Source organism: Vidua chalybeata, chromosome 7, assembly GCF_026979565.1.
Source record: "Vidua chalybeata isolate OUT-0048 chromosome 7, bVidCha1 merged haplotype, whole genome shotgun sequence".
In the NCBI taxonomy this organism is placed as follows: domain Eukaryota; kingdom Metazoa; phylum Chordata; class Aves; order Passeriformes; family Viduidae; genus Vidua; species Vidua chalybeata.
The window spans coordinates 3,006,593-3,029,702 of NC_071536.1; the positions used below are offsets into that span (position 1 = coordinate 3,006,593).

Sequence of the window (23,110 nt, forward strand, 5' to 3'; positions counted from 1 at the left end):
TTCTTTGGCATGATTTTAACCTTTCCACACCGCTTCTTGTGGTCAAAATCTCATGCTCCCATTGCCTGATTTACTGCACAAGATGCATTTACAGGTTGTGGCCCTATTATGGGAGCAGCAAGGGAACACCAGAGTCAGTGACTGGTGGGCACAGACTTATTCAGGTCCTCCTTTGGTCCTGACCTACCAAAAGACTTTAAACTGTGCTTTTAAGGTGTGGCAGCAATGACTTGAACAAAATTAAGAGCTTCCAGTGTCAAGCCATGTATTCATAGAATCATAGAATGGTTTGGTTTGGAAGGGACCTTAAAGATCATCAAGTTAAGCACAGCCATAACCACTTTGATGACTCAGGGCTTGGACACGTGTCAAGGCATACAGCGGAAACAAGAAATTTACTTAAACAAGATTAACTTCATGCAGTCAGCATGCAGGAAGGTAGGTATTATTACCTGTTGGGGCGAGTGGAACCTCTTCCACACCTCCACTAACATATGTTGTTATAGGCTTATTTAACTCCTGCGGTAAAGCTGCCAGAGCACTGAAATCATCCATAAAATACACCATTCTTGGATTAAAGGCAATCTGTTCAAGTTCTGCCTTATCCACATTCCTAACGCCAACAGCAAAGGTCAGCACTCCAGCCCGAACTAATTCATTGGAAACTTGGAGGAAGGGATCGGCAGAGCTCCCTGCCGTCACCAGGACTAGGACCTGGGGCACTTGTTCATTTATTCTGCTCCCACCGGCCTCCGTGAAGTGATTTGAGAGCACAAAGTTCAGCGCGGAGCCAGTGTTCAGCACCGACCCCCCCTTGGGCCTCAGCTGCCCCAGGCGCTGGATTATGTCAGATTTGGTTTGGTAGGAGTACAGGGAGAACTCGGTTTTGGGAGTGTCGCTAAATTGCACTAAGCCAACTCGCATTTTGTCATTGCCGACATCAAGGTAGTTAACTAGGGTGGCAACAAAGTCCCGCACAAAGGGGAAGTTGGCATTTCCGACGTTGAGTGATCCATCCAAAAGAAAGATGATATCCCTTTTGGTTACTTGAACTGCAGTAGAGCACAGAAAACAACATGAGACATCAGAGAAAACAAAAAAATGGAAAATTTTTTATCATGTGTGCATGCAGCATACGCTGTACATGCATGTGAACCGTGTTGCGGGGGGAGAGAGAGAGAGAGAGAGAGGAGCAAGGGTGTGATCAGCACAGAAGTAACAAGGACCTTGCTGGAAATGACTGAATTGGGCAGGGAAGGATTAGCATCTCTTTTAAATGTCAGGCTCAACAGCTACATGAGGATACCCGCCTTCTTGAGCTCTGCACTTTACTGTCTTTTATTATGGACATCCATTTCGTGGGCTGTTGAAGGGGAAGAAATTTCCCACTTTTGGCAGCTCTCAGTTCCTGTTTTTAAGGTTAAATCCTTCCTGGGCTATCTCCAAGCATCTGAGCTCCAGGACATAGGTCTACACCCCAAGACACCACAGAGTCAACACCCTGTGCTCTTTTTTTGCTCTAAACATGTCCAGATCACAGACCAAAATGCCAAGCTTTTATGCAGAATCTCGGAGAACTGATGTCATCCAAGACATCCTCCTAGATGCCTTCCTCCAAATGAGTTATTCAAGGATTTATTTATGCCCATTGCTAATTCTGCCCATTATATTTCTGTTTAAATAATTTCTGGCTAGATTAATCCATTTTCTATCTTGCCTTGTCCCTGTAAGCTTGCTGTCCTGTATATAAAATATATAAATACTGAGCTATTCAGAACAAAAAGGAAATAAAGGGCTCTTGGGAATACAGGGATTGCTCTCAGATTTTACAGATTGTCTTGGCTCTCTGTATTTTATATTTTTCCCAGAAAAGTGTTGTTCAAGGCCCAGGGTGAGACAATAGCAGGTTAAAATGCAACTGCCCAGTGTCAAAATCAGTTTTGTTGCTACCAATAATAATTTGCAGGGGCAGGATATGGTCCCATAGTTATTGTGTGTGTGAATAGCTGTGAGCACAAAAAAAGGACTGGAAAAATAGAGAAGCTGCATGAATGATCTTTAAAGAATGAGAAAACACAGGAACATTTTTAATTTACATTGAAAAATAAGCACATCAGCTTTGGTGTATAGCCATGCAAAACTGTATTAGCTGGAAACACACTCTGAAACAAAGCTTATTAAATTATAAGTCCTGTGATATTCATCTTCATTAAGGACAAGTACTGGCAAACTGATTTAAAAATGTCTTCTTTTCATGTAAATTAGACACATGCTTTAATCCTTTCAGGATTCTTTCCAAACATTCTGTTTCTTTTCCACTGCGGTTTATAATTGTAAATTACGTGAGAAACTAGAAAAAATATGGACACAATTCAACAGCTACTTAGGCCAGTGGGAGCCTCACTATTGATCTTACTGGGAGCTGGAAGAAATCCTGGTTTTCTAATGTTCATATGCCATGAGACAGAAATACAAGGTTCAAATATGATCTAGTGCAACATGGATTTCACCTCAAGCATCTCTATTGTGAAGAAATCCTGAGAAATTTGGTATAAAATCTCTATGCACTTAGAACATCTCTTGAAATGCAGGGGGAACTTCCTCAAAAGCCATGACCCTATCAGTTGGTTTCTTCCAAAGTCTACTGAAGTCAATGGCAAGGACAATTAAAAAGAGTCTACTGGCTTCGTGGAGCTTTGGATAATCTTCCAAACAGATTAAATGAAAATACTGAAATATCCTTGCATGCCTCTTAGGGCTCGAGCTGAACAAGTCATAAGAAAACTAAATATGTTGTTAAAGGGTGAGTTTCCATCCAACAGTGTCAGCCATGAATATCTCCACAAACAAACTGGCTTATGTTCTTTACACTCCAAAGAAACCTCTACTCTCCTGAGCAAACACCCACTATAGATGATTCCCAAACTGAGGAAGAGACTTCAACAATCACAGGTGTCCCATTCATATACAGACCCTAAGAAGAGCAAAACCCTCCACTGAACAATTTGGGTACCTAACTAGTAAAGCACATCTTCCACATCCAGGCCTTTAAATGTTGGTGACAAAATCAGAATGGGAAAAAAATCTCCAGGAAGGAACCATAAATCTGTAATGACAAGCACACTACCAAGTTCACTGACCTGTTCATGCACTCACATTTAACCATGCTGGAACATGCATTTGGTATGGTTTTCCCCATTATCTTTACATGTCATAGAATAAGAATTGGCAAACTTATAAACCACACCTCCTTAATTAGAAAAAGGCCTTTAATTACCTGAGGGTGGCTCTGGGACAATCAGTCCTCCAGAGAGTGTCCGGATAGGTGACAGCACTTCAGGAAGGATGGCTTGCATGAACTGAAGGCGGAAGTCGTTCGGGTTGAACACAAAATCTCGTTCATGAGCAATTTCTTGAAGCTCTGCCAGGTCAGCGTTTCTTGACCCAACGGCAAGGGTCACTATCCTGTTCCTCTTCATCTCTGCTGCAGCTTGGTCAACAGCATCCCTGGACTTACCCCCAGTGATGAGCACCAGCATGGGGAGCACCCCTTCCTCCACCCTGCACCCAGCAGCACTGGTGAAGAAGTTGGTCCTCACAAAGTCCAGTGCCGAGCCAGTGTTGAGTGTCGTGCCACCCATGAGCTTCATCTTCCTCACATTGGCCATCACATCCTTCCTGGTCTGGTGGGTGTTAAAATAAAACTCTGGCTTCACAGTGTCTGCGTACTGTGCCACCGCCACTTGGATCAGGTCGGGTCCAACCTCCAGCCTTTGGACAATTTTGGCAACGAAATCACGAATTGCATTAAAGGGGGCGGCCCCCAAAGCAGTTGAGCCATCTATCAGGAAGACTATATCCTTCTTGTTCACTTCAATAACTGCAAGTAACACATGAACATCATGTTAGCCTTCAGAACACTCCGCATCAATTCTGTGACAATAGCTCAGCAATGTTCAGGACCTCTTGTTTGCTTGGAGTACTGTTACTCTAAATGCCTTTAAAAAGGTCTTGCTTTCCAAAAAGAATTATTATTTTAGGCTCTAGCAGAGGACTAACAGTAAATCTGACTGTTTCCCCTTTCTAAAACACCAAAGAGTTGAAGAGTTGCAAAAACTGTTATTTTTTACACACCTGGACATTAAAATACATGTACATGTCAAAGCAAGAATGAAAGGCAGTAAGGAGAAATCTTGGCATTCAGAGGGCACATGAGATAAAATAAGCAGGTGATGCTCCTTCCATCTGCAGAGTAACCACCTGAATGGTGGTGGTTTGGTATGAGAAGTATTAGGTTCCTGAGAGCAATGACACAAGGAAAGAGCAGCCTCCACCTACTCAACATACCTGGATTTTGGGTCTTTCCATCCTAAATCTTATTCCTCATCTAACAAAAACAAGTTATGGTTTTTCTTGGCACAGCTGGCCCAGTCATGGATGAGCTGGATTATGTTCTGGTGGCCATGTCTTTAACAAACAGGTTCCCTGGCTTGTAACTTCTGAAACTTTATTATTCATGATGGCACAAGACACAGAAAGGGCACAACTGGCTTTCCAGTACCCTGGCTAAGTTTGAAGAAGGATAGTCAGGGAGGAAAAAAAAACCTGTTTTGTGGCATTGGAACTAAAGCATGATGGTTCCATCATCATGATATTTAATACAGTAAATATATTTTTTAAAAAGGTAGATATTAACAAGACGAATATGATTGTGATAACAGCATTATACATGATTATTATGCTGCCTAACCTTAATACCATCTTTTAGACAAATCCTCTCACATCATCACCTCCCTGATCTCATGCCATTGACCTGAGAAAGGAAACTTTGTGTTGCTTCCAAGCTATGCTGGAGCACTATGAATCATTGTGTTATGCTGGATTTGGGGTATCCTTAAATCACCCACCCACCTAAAAGCTCCTGAGGTGGGTTCAGGATTCAAGGAGGCAGGTCCATCACCTCCCAGGCTTACTGCCACCCCCAGTGCACAGCCTGCTCCTGCGGGGATCTCACATTCCCCAGGGCAAGCGGTAGCAAACGCTGCCTGGACAGAGAAGAGCAGCCCCCAGCCCATCAGGGCTCCTCTGCGTGGAGGCTGTTTACTTTGGATTTCAACAAAGAACAAAACTTTGGCTGCAGTCCTCCTTGGCCAGACACCAGCTGGCCATGGATAGCGGTGCTCCCCAAGGCTGGGTGCCGTCAGGTTTCTCACTATGGGTGAGTGCCATGAGACTGGGCTGCCCCAAGGGGTGACTTGGAGCTGGGGGTGACATTTGTGACTCAGCTGCCCCTCTGCCAAAAGATCCTGAAAGACCTGCTTGCCTTGCAGAACCTTTGCAAACGCCTCTCATGGAGTCGTGCTAGAAATAGTGTCACTAAGGACCAATTGTAAAAAAATGGAAGTTTAAAATTGCCTGCTATGGTGCTGTCCGGCATAAAATGATGAGGACGTGAACAAAGCAAACGTGGTGGTGCCCTCCTCAAGCCACAACCTCAAGCAAGCTGACAGTGGTCTGCAATTGGCTGCCCATGCTGTCAGAACAGAGCTACACAAAAAGCAACAAGGGTTTATGTAAATGATCCCTTTCCCAGAGCCATGATTTCCAGCATTCATCCCTCCAGCCAGGCTTTTTTTCCTCCTCAGTTACTCCAAGGAGGAGAGGGCTGAAAACAGGAAACCTTCCAAATGGATAGCAAGGGCTGACATCGCTGCTTTTTATGACCCAGGAGAAATGTCCAAAGCACATCCTTAGCTTGTCAGCAGCTAGAAACCCAAAAGTGGAGAGCCTGGAAACTTTTGACTTTTGGGGAAAACATCAAAGGGGCTTTGGAAAGATGAGGGAGGCTGGGAAAGAAGAGTTTCCTCCACTTCTCATTCCTTTTGCAGCTCTCAAATCCTGCAGTATTTTTCGTCAGAGGAATGCAAGAACTAAACCCAAAACACACAGGAAGAAACAACCCACGGTTACAGTTTGCATGGACACAATTAATGCAAAAGCCTTTAAGCAGGGCTGTGCACATCTCATAGGGTTTAATCCAAAGCCCTGTAAAGCCGATGACAAGTCTCCCAAGAATTTAGAAAGATTTGGGATCAAAGCATTATATCTTTGACTCTCAAAGTTGGGAATGTTGGAGGGTGTCAGCGCTGAACCCAGCCCTGCATAGTTCCATCCTCATTGCCATGTCAGCTCTCTGGTGAAGCACCTCATCTAACTTCATCATCCAGGCTCCCCCAGTGGGTGAAGGAGCATAAAGACACTTTGGAGCTCCCCTTCAGCCCAGGATGAACAGCTGGCAAGCTAAAGAGAAGCAAGATGACTTCAGCATTTCATAGGAGCACTTGGCACCACAGAGGGTTTGGCATCCCTTTTGGGCTACAGCGTCTCCCAAACTGCTTTACAATTCTGCCTTCCAAGTCGTCGATGTCAATCAAGCAAACCAGTCAAAATTGATTTCCATGGGTTCCAGGGGAAGGAAATTCCCTAAAGATCCTTTGAAAATAATCTACCTCCCCATTTAGCACATCCATCTGTATGTAACTGTACAGGCTGACGTAGCACCTTCCACAAATGAGCTGGCACTTTAAGTGAGAAATATGCAAGTGCAGATGAAGCAAAATGTACCAAAATCTTTTAATCTTGCCATTCAAACTGTTACTAATCAGACAGGAGGAGAGAGAGATTTTTCCAGTTGCACGGATCCTGGCATACACATCTTAGCTATACATGCTGACTTCATATTATTTGGCTAAATACGGTTCTTGTAGGGTGCTACAAGAAAAAGTTCTTAATGTTCTTTCCTGGAATAATCAAGGCAAGGTCACAGATCTTTAAGGCAAATTCCTCCCTTTGATTTGAGCCACAGGATAGCAATCATGTTTAGGCATGGATCAGCAAAGACATCTGGAATGCAGTTTTATATGTCAACATGCACCATGAGGAACAGTGTGTACAGAACTCCAGACTGACAACAGTATCCCAAAAGTGCTGTTTGCATTAAGCATCCTGTTAATTAAGTGCAGCAGCTCCAGGCTGGCCCCTTCCAGGGGCCTGTGCAATACGTCATATTGTGTCATTCATAAATCACCTATTTGCCCCATAAATCCATATATTCATTATCCTACCATGCCTGAGCTGATGCTACTCCAGAAATAATGTCAATGGGACTTATGGGTGGCAAAGTAACCGAAGTGGAATATTAACAACTGCATTTTTAATTCCCATGGCCCCGTGGATAGCCGCAAACTTTCTCAGCGATGGATCAAAAGTAGGGATTTCACTTCAGAAGAGCTAAGGGCTGTTCAGTTTTTAAGTTCAACAACACAGGAATGTCACCCTTTTACCAAGGGCAGCCCAGAGCTTCAGTGAGTTGCGGAATTTTACTGTTTTAGCAAGCAGATAATTTCAACTCTGGTACATAGGGATCCATTTAGCATTCCTGTTACCTTCCTCAGCCACATTTTATGGTCATGACACTTCCAACTGAAATATAATGTAAGCTTACTTGGCATAAATATTTTTACAACTGGTAGTGCTGCAGTGTTTACTCCCAGGGTGCTTAGATATCTCAATAAGGATTATATGAGGTTTTTTTATTATACCTTTTTTTTTAATATATTCTGCTCCTGCCTTTTAAAACACCCAACATGTCATGCCAGTTATTGCAACAAGACCTCATGGTTTTTGAGAGATAACCTACTGGGCCAATGAGTTCCTGCACAGAAACATCACTTCTCCATAACGAGACCAGAGAGATTAATTGAAAAAAAAAATTAAAATTTTTAAAAATTAAAAATTTTTAAAAATTAAAATAAATACTTCAAGCTTTAAATATACTCGTAAAGCGTGCAAAAGTTCAATCATTCATCGATTCACCGAAATGCAAGGGTCTAGAAAGGCATACATACCTTCAGTCACAATGGTTGGGGCCGCTAACAAAATGAGTCTTTGGGCCACTCCAACAATGTTGGGCAGTAATAATTCTTGAAGAGCATCAAGGTTACGGATATCCAGGGCAGTATAGGCGAAGCTTCCATCAGTAGCAATCTGCTGCAGCTCTGCACTGTCAGCATTCAGGACCCCAATGCTAAACGAAAATATACCAGCTTGCTTCACCGCTAACAAGCCCTCTCGGATATCATCACTAGACTCTCCACCACTTATCAGCACTAAAATCTGAGGCACCGCTTCCTCTATCCTGCTGCCTCCCGCCTGGGTGAAGAGGTTCTCCACCACAAACTCCAGTGCCGCACCGGTGTTCGCTTCCTCGCCCCCGCGGAATCCGAGTGCCTTCACGGCATCCAGGACATCCGCTTTTGTGGAGTAGCTGTTCAAAGCGAACTCGGTTCTGGGTTGATCACTATACTGCACCACCCCAATGTGTATCTGCTGAGCTCCAACTCTGAGGATTTCAATCAAATTTACAAGGAAATCGCGTATGGCTGGAAAATTGACACCTCCGATGTTGTTTGATCCGTCAATAAGGAAAATTAGGTCAGCGGACTCTTGAGCTTTAAAAAAAAGAAATGCAAAAGGTGAAAGCATTAAAATGAGTGATTACATGCAGTTGTAACAGTGTTCTGACATGTTTCTTGGAAAACCAGTGAGAAACACGAAAATGAGAAAACAAAACAACGTGATCACTGAGGAGGTGACTTTTGCCTCTTAGTTCTGCATTCTGATTGAATATGAGCTCTCAGGCCCTTCCCAGTAGCATCCACAACCCATCAAGGGAGGGCTTGAGTGGACACAACACGAGCCAGTGGCTGTAGTAACATGGGGTCAGCATTATTGGCATGCAAGGAGAAACTTCAGCAAAGTACAGGTTTTGGGAATCTAGTACATTCCGTCAGTGGCCAGTACTGCCCAAACATTCAGACAGAGCCAAAAGAAAAAGGTGGACTTTGCTGGCAATGAAGGTAGAGGGTGAGGAGGTTTTTATCATTGCTGCCTTCTATTTTTTGGGAGGAAAAAAGCCAACATTTACTGGATGCAGGGAAAGTTTCAGCCTCTCTGTCACAATTCTGCTCTTTTGCTGGTTAAACACAGAGGCTGAATATATGGGCTCCTCCCACCATGAATAAGTATTATTTAAAACACACTTGTAAGAAACAATTGAAAAGGTTTTAGCTATTTTTCTTTGATGGTAACTCTTTGACCAGCTGCCAGCATCCACCTGAAGTTATGTCTCTAGCAGGCTGACCCACCCAGTTCTCAACCCAGGCCACACAAAAATTGTGTCACTTTAAATATTTTGCACAAAGATGGGTTGATTACTGCCAGAGGGGTCTGGTCTGTACTTTTCATATGGATTCTGAATATTCAATCAAGGAATGCAGAATCAGGTTAAAAAAGGATGATGAAATCAGTCATGACACAATTATCCAACTCTAGTTGTTATGACCATACCCAGATGATCACAAGCATTTGCTGAGAATATACACACACCAAACAAAGCTTGCACATGGCACGAATGTGATGTTGAGGGGGAGTATTTTTGCTGTGAGACTTACCAAAGCAGACCCAAAATTCCCTGGTGTCTGCTCTTACTCCTTTTGCTCAACTAATTTTACCATCGACATCACCAAGAGCTGTATGCATGCAAAAAAGAGGGAGGGGAAAAAACCCCAGAGCATGCTCAGATGTTTCCATGCTGTTACTCTCCACTCACATTAAGAACTCAAATTTCAGACTATTTGCAAATGAACGATGAGCAACATTTGGAAATCCCTCTGTCAGCTCTCAACTTCTGAAAGCCAAAGGTGAAACCAGCAGCAAAGCTGGCATGTGGTTTAGCAAGGCCAGGAATAAACCCGAGAGCTTTGCTATTAACCAGCACTGCCAGTAAATAATTTATTTATTGCTGATTTAGTTGTTTTTCTAGTACATGTTTTCATAAACCAGGAGATTCAAATAATGCTGCAATTCCAGCGACAAAGGAGAAGGTCTCCAAGTCACCATTGCTCCCCTGGACCAACTTATTGGCCAGTGTTGGCTCAGAGGAAGTCACCAGGGTTCAGAATTTCAAGGTGCTCCAGGATTTATTTTTCCATTGAGGCAAAATTTAGAGGTGCTTAGGCTTGGTTTTACTGAGCCAGTTTCAGCTGGGGCTTACACGTTTCACTTCATCGTAAAAATGAAAGGGAAACCTCACAGTGGTTTTGCCCAGGGATGCTTTAGATATCCTGGATATCTTTTTGGAGGAACAAGAGTCCAGGCACTAATGGGTTGCTCCCACGGAAGAGAAAATAGATATGAAACAGATGCGTTGGATAATTTGTCATCACTGTAAATAAACCTTGTACTTCAGTGCAAATTTATGGAACAAGCTGGTGTGGAGAACAAATAAAAGCATGCTGGTTACACAACTAAGCAAGGAGGGTCAGATGAGACAGACAGCTCAGATTTAACAAATACTTCAGGGCAAACTCGGGGCTGACTGTTATACTTACGTGAGTCAGCTCCAGGGACTGCCACAGACCAACAGTTTTGGTTCTCTTTACTAGAACCACCTCAGGACTGGGGCTTTTTTACACTTCCATTCCATATTAGGGCTCATTTCTAACATAGCATCAATGGCAATTTTAGACATTTTAATGCCACATGTAGTAATCAGCTGAATAAATGACTTAAACTCTTATTTGTATCATGTTTTGCACACTGTTATCACCCAAGGTTTAGGGTGATCTTTTCCCATGTTTAACAATGCTCTGTATATCACCCATGCAAGTCACACAGGGACAACACTACAACAGTAGGATTAACTTAAATTCGTGCTATAGGATGGGAAGGAAATGCTTGCAAAAAATACCTTTAAGCAGAAACAAACTTGGGACTGCACGATATACACAAAGTAGGAATTTGGCTTTAAAGCTTTTAAAGGAATGTCTGTGATTCCAGATGTTTCCATTCAATGGGGTTACCTGCTGGCATGGCCCAGAGGAGGACAGCCAGCTTGCAGAGACCAATCTCCCAATTGATTTCAAGAGGGAAGCACTGGGGTTCTTCAGGGCTAAGATGCCCAACAGCCACGGGAATGCTGTCAGCAGCGTAATGTTCATTTCCCACAAATATTGGTGTCATTTCCTTAGCTTTGGCAAGCCTTTTGTTGTAATTGTGGGGCAGCTAGTCCCCTGTGGCTTTCCTGTGACCTTGGATATTTGCCCTGTCAAGCGTTTTGCACGACAAAAAACACACATGAGCACGGCCTTTTGGTGTTGCTCGGTGTCATGCAGTGATGGAGAGCACCCAGTGGGACTGGCGTGAGGGTTAATCAGGCAAGACAACACAGGGGGATTAATGTCACACTGCCTCATCACACTGCTGTGGCCTTACATCGCCCCACAAGCTCTCGACCTTCAGATGGAGTCTCAGGAATAAAAAGAAAGGTTTGATCCCCAGGACTTCTGTTTTGAAAAACAACAAAGCTGCTCAGAAGGCTCTTGCCATGCTGGAATTTCAAAAACAGAGAAGGGATGGAGGAAGACTGGTTTGGTTTGGTTTTTTTTTTTTTTTCAGGGAAATTGGGCCCTGTGTTGCAGTCAGTGCAGGTCTGTTGAAGCCAACGTGGTTTGCAGGAAGGTTTCAGTTATGGGAAGGGTCCAGTGCTCCAGCAGGTGGAAGCCATGGGCTTGTAGAGAAGACTTTTCAACCATACACCTTCTCCAGGTGCATGAAGAGAGAGGTTAAGGGACAGCTCAGGGGTGGGCTTGCAGCAGAGAAATTCCCCACCCAGCTTCTTTTGCTGTCTTCAGCCAAGAATGTGACTTTCTGGAATGACACACTGCTCAAGAATGTGACTTTCTGGAATGGCACACTGCACATCCCCCTGTCCCCCCACCTGGTTCTAAGGGGACATCCATCATGGTGTCCCTGCAACCAGCAGCGACCTTCTCAGTCTCCAGAGGATTTTCAGTCAGGGTCACCACCAGGTCTGGTGTGTTCATCCCCTGTTTCCCCACCTTGGGAGTAAAGAGGACAGGGCAATTTACTAACTCTGCAGAGCTCCCTGCGCTTGAATTTCCATGCCATATGTGCCAAAGGATGGCCACAAGGTGCCACTGCCCATTCAAGGATTCCTGCCCTGACTCCTGGCAGCCGTGGCTCAGTCTGCAAACAGCACCTCGGCAGCTGCAAACACGGGGCCACACACTTCAAACCTTTATTTTTAAACCTCTGAACGTCCATCTCAGTCTTGCCCCTACAGAGTGGCAACGCCAAACAGCACAGCGCCAGCAGATACCACCAGTCAGCCATTACCTGTGATGTCTTTAACCAGTCCTTTGGCTCCAGCCTTTTCTGGAGTCATGGAGGAGCGGACACTTGCCACTAAGTCCCCAACTATGCCGTGGAGAGTGGTAAAATTCTCTAGGTTGAAGCGGTGCGTATCGAGGGGTCCGCTCGCTACTTCCTGCAACGGCCCTTCCACTGCGTCCTGAACGCCGACCGCAAACAGGTTTACACGGGCCGAGTTAAGGAGAGATGAGGGCAGAGCCACATCATCCCGGGGCTGTCCGTCTGTTAGCACTACAATAACCTGGGGCACGCCTTCACTGGCTCTGCTTCCAGCAGCTTTAGTGAGGTGCTTCTCGATTAGGTACTCTAATCCTTTTCCAGGCTCGGCGCCTCCCCCCACGTAAGTCATGTTGGCAATATGGGACAGGACGTCCTGGGTGGAGGGGTAGGTATTTAACTGGAACTCTGTGTGGGGGTTTCCGCTGAACTGGACCAGGGCAAAGCGAAAATCATTTCCTCCCACATCTAAAGCTTTTACAACATCATACAGAAACTCTCGAACGAGTTGGAAGTGTTCCTTCCCAACGCTCCAGGAGGAATCCACTAGAAATATTATATCAGCCACGGCAATGGTTTTGACAGCTTTAAAAAAACAGATGGGGGTTTAGGATTTTCTATCGGTCAGCACAAGCATGTCTCCTCCTCCTCCTCCTCCTCCTCCTCCTCCTCACCCAAAACAACATACAGCCTCCTTGGCATGGTGAAAGTGAAGCTCAGCTTCCCCTTATCGCCCGCAGCAAAATGGAGAACGACCAGGCAGCCACCAGAGCCCTGGCCCCGCAGGCGCTGGGGGACAGCATGCCACCTGCCCTGCCCAGAGAGGGGGAGCTGAGGTGCTCCTGCCCATGGGTTTGGACACCAGCCCTGAGCCAGACAGAGACAGCAGCTTCACCTGTTAGCTCAGGCTCATTCAGGTCCTAGCTGCCTGTGTCTCTTGCATGGTTTTTGCTGGCTCCATGGTAGTGCTCAAGGAAGGAAGGACAGCTTGGTTTAATCAGCCTGGGTGCTGGCATGAGTTTTCTGTATTTTTCCCTGCTGTTAACACCAGCTTGGTGACACCAGCTGCAGTCCTAAAGGTGCCAGCACCACCTCTTTAAACAGCCTTTCTGCAGGTTAGTGGCAGTGCTCTTCTCACTGCTAAAAGCCCTCCTACACATGCAGGGAGGGCAGAACAGCTCTGCCCAGGAGAAGACCCTCTCAGGAGCACCCTGAGTGCAGGTCCCACACCCTGTGCCCTGCAGAGCATCCTCCATGGCACTGAGAGGGTCATGCTGGGGGAGGCACCGCGAGCGTTGGCCAAGGCCCGTGTCGCAAGGACCCTCAGCAAGGTGGGAGCTGAGGAGCAGAAGGTCATCCATCCACAACATCCCATGGACATGCATGTCAAACACCAAACAGTGCCAATGAGTGCTTGTACACAGGGCCACAGTCAGGTGAAGCAGCCCGGGCTTACCTGCTTGCTGCTGAGCACCAACCGAGCCAAAGCTTGAGAGCAGGAGGCAAAACATTGCCACGAGGGGCAAATGTCGATGTTTCCTCATTTTGCTCTTTTATGAGTTTTCCTTTTATTCTCTTTTTTTTTTTTTTTTTTTTTTTTTTTGAAGCACCTGACGTGAGACCTAAGGGGTGGAAAACAGGGAGAGTTAGAATTAGCAGCAGTGGTAGCCAGGCACAGATGAGACACAATGTAGAAAAGCCAAACCATGTGAGTTTACAAGGCTTTTGTGGCACTTTGGCAGGAAAAAAATTCTTTACTGCTGGACAGAGTGACAATTCACATAATTTTCACCCTTAATCACCTCTGTGGAATTAGATTTTTTTTTTTTTTTGCCTGTGCTGTCCCAGGCAATGTGTAATATACAGGAAAATGCTTAGGCTTCTCTACCAGAACACACAGTGGCCTCCCACCTGCCCTCCCCACCCCTGGATGACCAGCTGATACATCTTTGCCAACATACTTCCTCTTGCTGCGGCCTTTTCTCACTTTATTTCTTCCAAACACCACAATAATTGCCCTGAACATCCTCCCTTGCCTCAGCTCACCTTTTCAGCTGTCCCAAATACACAAATGGAAATTTAAGCACTCTAGACCCAAGTGAGCCACATGATCTGGCTGCACAGCAAAAAGCCCTTGGACTCCCCCAGGCTCAGAGCCCCAGTTGTGGAATAGCCTGTGCTGGCTGATCATATTTTGGAAAGGCACCAAAAATAATATTTTATCTGCTGGAGCCAAAAGTATAATTTAAGTAAGTTTCTTATCTGTGATCCACCTGGCAAGCCTTCTGAAACAACGTCTCCACCATGAAGGCTGTGTTTCTGTTGTCATAGAGATGACCAATTTATTATTTAATCTTCATTTCCAAGCCTACAGAGCAGAAACCAGCAAGGCTTGCTTAACTGGGAAAATATCCTTCCAAAAGAGGACACAGTGATTTAATACCTTTCATTCCCCAAAGGGGATCAATTACTCAAATCAGCCACAAGTGACTCCAATACATCAATCTGTTAACCAGGTCATCATAAAAGAAAAAAAAAAGAAAAAAGGTGATTCAATTTTCTTATTACCATCCTTGCCAATTCCATCAATCCAGACAGTTACAATCAATACAAGAGTCTAAGAGGGCTAAGGGGAAGAGTAACTCTTATTTTTGAGGAAAACTGTGGTAATTACACTGATGGTTATTGCTGGCATGGCTGGAAACAGAACCAAGAGTCAGGAATATGGGAAAATCTGGACATAAGGAGCTAATCCCATTTCTGCTGTAGAGACATTCCTCAGGGATATCAGAGGGCAGTTCTGTGGAAAGGAGGGGACAACTTCCACCTGGCTTCCTGAAATCCAATGTGTCCCTGACACTTCCTCTGGCTCCCTGTGTGTCAAAGCTGGGCTGGGGACTGGTCTTTCTTGGGAGAAGAGATTTGCAGCATTTGGTCTTTCCTGTCCTCCAGATGGAATTTATGAATGTCCTATAGCATGAGTCTGGGAGAAGCTCTCTTCTGCCTTTTCCCCAGCTAATAATGATGATGATGATGATGATGATGATGATGATGATGATGATGATGATGATGATAATAATAATAATAATAATAATATCAGATTATAATAATATCAGATAATAATAATAATATCAGATACATTGAACAGGCCCCCAGAGCCAGCAGTTAGCACAATGTTAATCAAGACATGGCAAAGTCTTCCCTTTTATTGGCAACCCCTCAATTTATAGAGGCAGCTGCTGCAGCCCAGAGATATCATCATCATTCCTGAAGAGACTAAACCATCACCTTTGTGAGCTGGCATCCATCCATCCCCCTGGCTGTTCCAGTGCAAGCCAAACCTCCCAGTGCCTCCAGCAGGAGCAAACCTGCTCAGATGGACTGTGTCCCTGATGAGCAACTTGTTCCCAGAAAAAATAGTTTCACCCAAAGGATGCATGGAGAGGGTTTGTCCCCTGAGCACACAAATACAGAAAGGTCTGTGGGTCCCAGAGCTGAGTTCTGCAAAAAGCACCGAGCTCATGACAGCCACCCACCCAACCCCATGGGAGAGTCTTCCCCCTGGGAAGAAATTTATGGAAGAGCTGCAAGTTTTTGAGTGGGATTCGCTTGCAACATCCATTGGGATTGTACAGAAGCCTAGAAGAGCCTAAAGTGCTGGACAATGCTCTCAGGCATAGGATGGGATTGTTGGGGTGTCCTGTGCAGGGCCAGGAGTTGGATTTTGATGATCCTTGTGGCTTCCTTCCAGCTCAGGATATTCCATGCTTCTCTGATTCAAGATGTGTATGCCTCAAATAAATCCTCATAGCTGTGCAGCCAACCAAGGATCGCTGGTGATAACAACCAAGGATTGTTGGCAGTAACCCACTCTGGGAAAGAACAGGATGTGGCTGGAGAAAAGGCCACACGGAGGTAGGGCAGCATTTTATGGGACAAATGTCCTTATTGTGGCTAGGGAAGATAAGCACAGCACAGGGATAATGTTGAGAAGCAGGAAGACCTCTGGAGCCCCTCGACCCATTTCAAGAAAGGTCTAGGAAAAACTTGTTAGCTAATTTGCATAGAAAGTGAGGATTTTTTCTCCAGGGAGGGAGAAATGTAGCTATTAAAGGTGCAGCCATGAAGCCCAGGTGCATCTGTGCCCCTGGATACCCATCAGCTGGATCAATGCTGCAGTCAGGAATGGTGATCTCTCTCCCTTCCTTTCTGTCTCTCCCTCTTTAATCCATCACCCTCTCCCTCTTCCCTTTCACTCTGTCCTTTATCCACGAGCCGCTGCCACGTGCTTATACTGAGATGAGGGAGATCAGCAACTAACACACCAAATTCCATGCCAAGTGTGTAATTTGTTAATGACGCTTTGTAAGCTTTTGCAGGCTTTTGTCTTTTCTTTCAACCATGAGCATCTACAAACCTTAGGAGCCCCCTTCTCCTTAAGGGTGGGATGCTACAGAGTGAAAAGGCTGCTAGCATTGAATGAAAAATATGAAATAAAATTTGTGCTAAGGAAAACAGCCCACTAAAGAAATGTGTGCTGTAAAACTGCTTATATTTCTTTCCCAAAATGCAGGAAGTTATGTTATCATCCTGTTTATTAGCTGCTGGCAGCCAATCCCTCTTCAGACACAACAGCTGGGGATGAGCAGAGCATCAAGATAAGCCAGTGAAAATTGATGTCTTGCTGGCTAAAAAGTGACAGGACTGAAGCAAACGTTTGGGGCTTTTTTGGTTTTAACGTCGAGCAGCTGCTCAGAGCCTGTTTACAGCCACGAGATGTAGGCAAAGGGAAAAGTGAAACTCCCTGAGGCTTGGAATCTCCCCTGCCCACAGCATCACCCATGAACTCCCACAGCAGTGGGAAGCTGAGATTTTCCACAGAATTTCTTAGGTTGGAAAAGACCTCCAAGACCGAGTCCAACCTGGGGACCGATTCCCACCTTGTCACCCATCCTAGAGCACTGAGTGCCACATCCATGTGTTCCTTGGACACCTCCAGGGATGGAGATTCCACCACTCCCACCCATTCACCTCATTCCCCATTTTCTCTTTTAGGAGGCTTCCAGATCTATCTCCAGCTTTCTCTGTGACATCCATCATGGTGTTTATAGTTCTGTGCAAGCAGAAGGACTTGTCCATCAACAAGTGATGAGTTTTAGCATCATACAAAGCCATCCTAAACTCAAAGGAGCCAGGATTATTCATCAGAAGGAGAAAGGCAGCAAAGTCTTGCAGGAAAAGGTGATGGATGTCTGCTGGAGGTTGACAGCTTAAGGAAAAGAAGAGCCTTTAAGAAGAGCTGCTTCTGAGCAGGATTTTATCTTACAGCCCCCTCTCCACGGCACTCATTAGCTAATGAGGAAGAGTTCAGTGCTTGCAGAAATGGACGGACAAGGAGATGATTCTCCTATAGGAGATGGTCCTTGAGGAGAAGATGCAGCAAGGACAGCAACTTTTTTTGTAAAGGTAATGTAGTGGGGGTTAGATGGGTGGGGGTAATTTATTTTTTCTTTCTTTGGATGGGGGAGTTCACCCAAAACTCTGCTCAGCTCTGTTTTGACTGAGCAAAGTCTCTGGCTCAGTGAGAAAAGTGGGTTTAAGACAACGAATAATGTGATTTTTATTGCTTGGCTTGCCTCAGTGAGGCACAAGAAGCAATTTCCGTTGCTCAATGTGTTCTTGCTTTGTGTCCCAAATTACCATCGGTCACAGAAGCTGGAGGTGGCACCAGCTTGCCGGGAATGGATGATAAAACCAGAGATGTGAAATCATTTTAATACTTGGTTATGGTAAGTATTTGTTTTGTAATTTTATTCTCTGGCATTGTTGGGTTTTCAATAATGTATTTTCAACAAGGCAATTTAATTGTGGATTTATTTCATTTTTTAAATGAAAAGTTCCTTGCAGGCCTGTGGGGTGAAAGCTCTGGTGAAGCTTTTACTATATCCATTTCAAGCTGGAAAAATATGCTGAAAAACCTGACTCTTTCCTTTAGGAAAGGAAAGAGTTTTTCTGAATCAAGTTAGCACCAAAGACTGGGGAGCCAATTTCTTCATGATTCATGTGCTAAAAGATTAACTCCTGTAGCCTTCAATAATCTGAAAGTTTTATGTCTGTCTAGAGTTTATATAGTGTGTGCCGACTTCTTAATATTACAGTATTTCATCAGAAGAAATACATCTGTTCCTAATACTGCTCTCAAAAAGCAATCATTTCTACCTCCAACACAATGAAGTGATTTCCTTAAATATTTTCCCCAGCAGCTATTTTTTTGCATATATTGCATACTTCTCTGCACATAAAATTTGGTATTTTACATTTTCTTTTCCTTTGAGTAGATGTTTTAAATTCACTTTCTAAACAGTTGTTTGCTTGTGTGTGTTGGGGAGGGGTTTTTTCACTAGAGTGTAGTTAAAATAGAATAGATGGGATAATGGGAAGAAATTCTTCCCTGTGAGGGTGGGGATGCCCTCATACAGAGTGCCCAGAGAAACTGTGGCTGCACCATCCCTGGAAGTGTTGAAGGGGGCAGGAACAAAATTGTTTTTAATGTCCCTTCCAACCCAAACCATTTTGTGATTGTATTTACGACATTTGTTCCCATAATCTCCCCGTTCCTGTGACACATTCCTGCTGGAAAGCTGAGCAGCCTCTGGGAAGGAGCAGAGCATGGCAAGCATGGTAGGCAGAGCCATGGCTGGCACATTTTCTGGGGACAAATGGCCTGGATTTGGGCTTGGCCTTGTGCAGCTTTCCCAGCTGGCATGCCGAGGGACCTTTGGAATGCCTCACTGCCCCTAATCACAGGATATCTGGTCCAGTTTTCCTGCCCAGCCATGCAGCATATCCCCAAAAAATATATTGACTAAAAACCTGAGAAGCAATTGCAGCCCTTGTGCATGTGGGGTGGATCATGCTTTTCTCACGGGAAAAAGAGGTGCATTTGCAGCTGGCTCCCAACAGCTTTTCTGAAAGGGGGACAGGGATAGCAAAGCATCAACCCACAGGTGGTGCAGGGTGCTGTGAGCATCCCCTAGGCCCCTCCAGAAGTCTCTCATGGCTTCTGCCTTCTCCTGCATTTGCTTTGTGGGGATTTTCCCTTGTCCATCATCACCCTGTTTCCCAACCAAACTGCTCAGCCTCAAATTCCCTTGGCTTGGCTGTTCTCTGCTGCATGGGGACAGCAGCTGTAAGCCCTGCCAGTGGCATGGAAGTGGACACCAGGCACCCAGAACAACTACTTGCATCCCCAGCAGTGGGATACGATTGCACTCATGGCTGTGGAGTGAGCAGCTGGGAGAAGCAGATCCCAAAATCCTGACGTGGAGCAAGGGAGCTGCAGATTGCCCTCTGGAGGTGAGGCACGCTCCTCTCTCGCCTGGATGAATTCCCCCTTCAATTTCCCTGAGCTGGGGAAAACGATAGCCAAAAGCCACTCCCAGCATGATTTTGAGGCTGAATGCCATGATTTTTTTCCATGAAAAAAAAAAAAAAAAAAAAAAAAAAAAAAAAAAAAAAAAAAGCTTGGTCAACTTTTCCAAGGGACAGAAGTGCCCATGCCTGGCCACCCCTTCATCACAGAACACTATTCCACTTCAACACAGCCCTTCGGAGAAGCAAAGCTACTTCTAGAGACTCAGGATGAGCTGAACAGGACAGATCCTGGATTTATTCATGGCTCCAGGTGGAGACATTAAGATTTGTCTCAGCTCTTCTGAAGCGTAAATGTTGCTGCCAAGTGTTACTGGGAAGGTGAGGCTTGTGGGGTTGAGGGTTGCCCCTGAAAAAATTTATTCCTACAAAGGCAGATTTGAACATTAAAAAAAAAAAAAAATGAAATAGCCTGAAAGGGTGGAAAAAATCTCCCTGCTTTCGCAAGCCACTGGAGCTCTGATTTTTGAAAACCAGTGTTCAGCAAAGCAATAGAGGCGCTTCCATATCCTACCCAGGCAAGTTCCCTGGGTGCTAGAATTTAATATGAATCACATATTCATTGCTGTCCTTCTAAGCAGGCCGTTGGCTTCAAATCTAGTTGTTTTCTCCATCCAAAGACTGAGACCAAAATAGAGTCATTAATAAGAGGAAAGGGAGTATTTGCTAAAAAAAAAAAAAAAAAAAAAAACACACAAAAAAAGGGGAAACTCCCTCAAAGATCAATGAGTCTTTATGTATAGTAACCAGAGCCTCCCGGAGCCTCTCCACCCAAACAAATCGGCTCCTTAATGTGGAACACAGATCACTTAAAAAGGTGGAAAAAGTGATGGGCATGTGGAGGGGTAAGGCTGGCTGTGATTCACGGCGGGGAGCAGGCACGCAATGCCACCCGGCGCCGTGCACGCCCAGCACAGGCCAGGCTCACCCCTTTGCTGGAAATCCAGTGGGGAACACAATCCAAGGCTGGCAAGGCTGTGCAGTTACCACAGCTTGTACTGATGGAAGGAATAAGATGTTCCCTCCTGTTCCTGGACAGGCACGTAGCAAAAGTAAAAGAGGAACTTTTTTTTTTTTAAATATTTTTCCCCCTCCTTGACATGTGGGAATAAAGCAGGGGCTGGTTTAGCTCACCCTGAAATCAGGGAAAGTTACTGAGCTTGAATGGAAAATCGTAGAGATGTTTGAAAAACCAGAAAGGGGACTGGGGTGGGTGCTGGAAACTGGAGAGGGAATGAATGAACAATGGTGTGGTGGCAGCAAGCACACAACCCTTCACTCCTGTCTTAAACACTGTCACAGCCCTGGTCATGGTCAATGTCTCTGCAAAGACAGAGAAAGTGTGGGGATGAAAAGCATGTTTTCCTGAGCACTGACTGAAGGGATGGTGCCAGGGAGATGTGGAGCTGAGTCTCTCCTCTGCCACTGCATTCTTACATGACCTTGGAGGAATTCTCCAGCTCCCTGTAAAAACCTTTGTCTGGAAGCATCTCTCTACAAACCTCCTGAACTGGGTATTTGTGCCCCAGAAGCATCACTACATAAGCACCATAATTACCCAGCCACAAATACTGATTCTTTTTTCCCTAAAGCAGCAAGAGATGGGGCAAAGCCAGAATTTTGAAAAGCGCAGGAAGGATTCCTCCCCCAAGAGCACACATGAATCATCACAGCAACCAGAAACGAGCTGAGAGTTTCCCATTGCACTCACTGGAACCAGAGGGGCTTTGGCTACTCCCATTCCAGCCAGTTTTGGCCCTTTTGCTTGGTCAGGAAACCAGTTTGGCCACAAGCATTTCTCGCCCCAGCTCTACTTTGGGAAGGGAGGGCTTCGCTGAGCCCAGCGGGATGATGGCAGGGTGTCTCCAGATTAGTCATAGCCACCCCCTCAGCAAGTCCCAGGAGGCTGAGGGCAACTGGGGCTGCGGGGGGAAAGGGCTGGGGAAGGCAGGAGGAGAGCAGACGGGAGCTGTGCAGAGGCTCCATGCATGGCTGGAGAGCCCTTTCCCTTAGGGGAAAAGCTGCTGTTTGGCTAATTTCCCTCTCTGTGGATGACCACAAGAGGATGAGGATTATCCTTGGAGCCACATGCTGGCCCACCCCGGAGCAGTGGGAACATGTCTGGTAGCAGGACCTGAATTAGCACAGCCGAGCACCTCTGCTGGGTTCATCCGACTTCACCTGGGGGCAGGAGGGGTGAGGGCAGCTGTCCAACAACCCCCAGCCCTGGGAGCAGGGAAGGGGCACTGAGATACCCCCTCAGCAGGTTCCTTGCAAGGTCCCATTGATGTGCCCACCTCCTTGTGCTGATACATCTTCCCAAACCACCACATGCCCTCCTTGGGGCGCTGCTTCCCGTGTCATCCTGCTCCCATCTCATCACACTGCTTCTGCAGTGATTCTGAGGCATCTAATCCAAAAACCACGCTGAGGCAGCAGGGGAAGCACACTGGTCTGTGCTTTTGAATGGGTTTAGTTCCCCTGCAGTGGTGGGGACAGGAGTGTTCCCACACACCTGTGGTGCATCAGCTCCAGGCTGAACAAGCCGGCAGCATCGCTCCGCTTTTCTAAGAGTGATGCAAACCTGGGAATGGCTGAAAAAAACCCCAGATACTACCACCCCACCAAGGAGAAGAACCATGCCTTAGCAGCTGCTGAGCTTAGGCTGAGGGCTCCCACGCGGAAAGCAGCTCTTACCCCTGAGTGAACCTCCAGAAGAGTTGCTTACTCCGGGATTTTCCGCTCCGAAGCGCCTCTCACCCTTGCTTCATGGCGTGCGGTCTGCTCAGCCTTCCCAGTCCCCTCCGGCCGTGCTCGGTGGGGTGCAGGCACTGCTGGGGTGAGGGAATGGCGGGGCACCAGCGGGACGAGGGGACTGGTGGGACGCTGGTCCCTGCGCGACGGCTGCCGTGGGTCTGAGCGAGGCCGGAGGAGGCAGCTGGCTCGGCAGTGCCGGGGGGCCGGGCGAGCCGGCGTCGCAAATGGGATCCAGATGGTTGGTGCTGGCGCTCCCGGGGCTGAGGTCAGAGCTGCTCATCACACAAAGTCCCCCCCCCTCCGCTTCGGGGGACGCCTCCGCGCTCTGTGGCTTCCCCCTCTCCGCGCTGGCCCTGCCGCGTCCAAAGCGCTGCTCCCTTGTGGGTGAGAAGTAGATATTAAAATAAAATTTAAAAAAAAGAGGAAAGATTAAAAAAAAAGCCCTTTGGGATTGGAGGAAGCTGATTAAACCATGGCTTTTGGTCGGGAAGGGCCGGTCCTGGATGTTTGCAGGAGTCGGGATGTGCCAAGGACCATGCCAAGTTACGCAGGGCTCCGGAGCAGCACCGCTCGGAGATGCTCGAGGCTGGGTAAAGCACAGCCTCTCTCCCTGAGTGGTTATAACACCAGC

The 23,110-nt window shown here is 46.1% G+C and overlaps 1 protein-coding gene across 10 annotated transcripts in view; it reads right to left on the reverse strand.

Annotated features, from left to right (window-relative positions):
- COL6A3 (collagen type VI alpha 3 chain) overlaps positions 1-22,630 on the reverse strand; it is a 58,315-nt gene extending 35,685 nt beyond the window's left edge. For 4 of the 10 annotated variants that reach the window (XM_053947367.1, XM_053947369.1, XM_053947368.1 and 1 more), the window contains exons 1-5: positions 22,420-22,629; positions 13,748-13,913; positions 7,908-8,510; positions 3,278-3,880; positions 453-1,052 (exon numbers count right to left, since the gene is read on the reverse strand). In XM_053947367.1, the coding sequence (XP_053803342.1) occupies positions 453-1,052; positions 3,278-3,880; positions 7,908-8,510; positions 13,748-13,835 (1,894 nt within the window). In that variant the 5' untranslated portion in view covers positions 13,836-13,913; positions 22,420-22,629. Of the gene's footprint in view, positions 1-452; positions 1,053-3,277; positions 3,881-7,907; positions 8,511-12,258; positions 12,877-13,747; positions 13,914-22,419 lie in introns of all 10 variants that reach the window. The other 6 variants (XM_053947374.1, XM_053947371.1, XM_053947370.1 and 3 more) reach the window with 6 other exon arrangements.
- Between the last annotated feature and the right edge of the window lie 480 nt (positions 22,631-23,110).